Genomic DNA, 568 nt, shown 5'->3' with positions numbered 1-568 from the left:
ATACGTTCAGAAAAGTTGCAGTGTGCCGTTCAACTGAGCATCAGCTGCTCCCGGGCGTGATTGCTTGGAAGCCGTATTTGACGGTTAGTGGGCGCTGGTTTTGTTGCTGCACACACACAAACTTAGTGCTGCGCAAGTACGTGCAGCGCCACGGCATGTATTTAGCAAATGAATTTACATAGTAAGCCCTTTATTTGATTGCATTTTCATCTAAATACATTTTTCACATAGTGTATGACGACTTACTTTGGGATCTTGACCAGCTTCCTTCAAACGCTGAATACGAATGTCTCCGAGTTGTTGTCGAAGAGTTGACTCGTCGACGTCTACACCCTTTGTTTTACAGAACACTGCCACTGCCTTTAACATTGCAGTGTCGTATTCGCTACACTCCTTCTCAACCTGCATGCACGCCAGACGGGGGTGAATATGACTTAAGCTTTACGGGCATTTAATCGCATTCTGCAATTCACTCAATCATTTCCACTGCGTTCTCCAGATACTGAGGCTACTGCTGCTTCCCACAGCATCTAGCTGCAAAGCCGTGCACTCTATTTACAGATCCTCG

At 46.1% G+C, this 568-nt stretch overlaps 1 protein-coding gene across 1 annotated transcript in view; it reads right to left on the bottom strand.

Annotated features, from left to right (window-relative positions):
• Positions 1 to 40: 40 nt before the first annotated feature.
• Positions 41 to 568, bottom strand: part of EMH_0015680 (uncharacterized protein) — a gene marked incomplete at both ends in the record, with an annotated part of 3,556 nt that continues 3,028 nt past the window's right edge. Inside the window, 2 exons of the mRNA XM_013500452.1 lie at positions 41 to 106; positions 247 to 402. Coding sequence (XP_013355906.1) covers positions 41 to 106; positions 247 to 402 — 222 coding nt within the window. The remainder of the gene's footprint in view (positions 107 to 246; positions 403 to 568) is intronic.

The sequence above is a fragment of the Eimeria mitis genome, genomic scaffold (genome assembly GCF_000499745.2).
Source record: "Eimeria mitis Houghton genomic scaffold, Emh_scaff542, whole genome shotgun sequence".
In the NCBI taxonomy this organism is placed as follows: domain Eukaryota; phylum Apicomplexa; class Conoidasida; order Eucoccidiorida; family Eimeriidae; genus Eimeria; species Eimeria mitis.
Note: the sequence above shows the minus strand (reverse complement) of the source record. Positions and strands in the feature narration are given on the sequence as shown.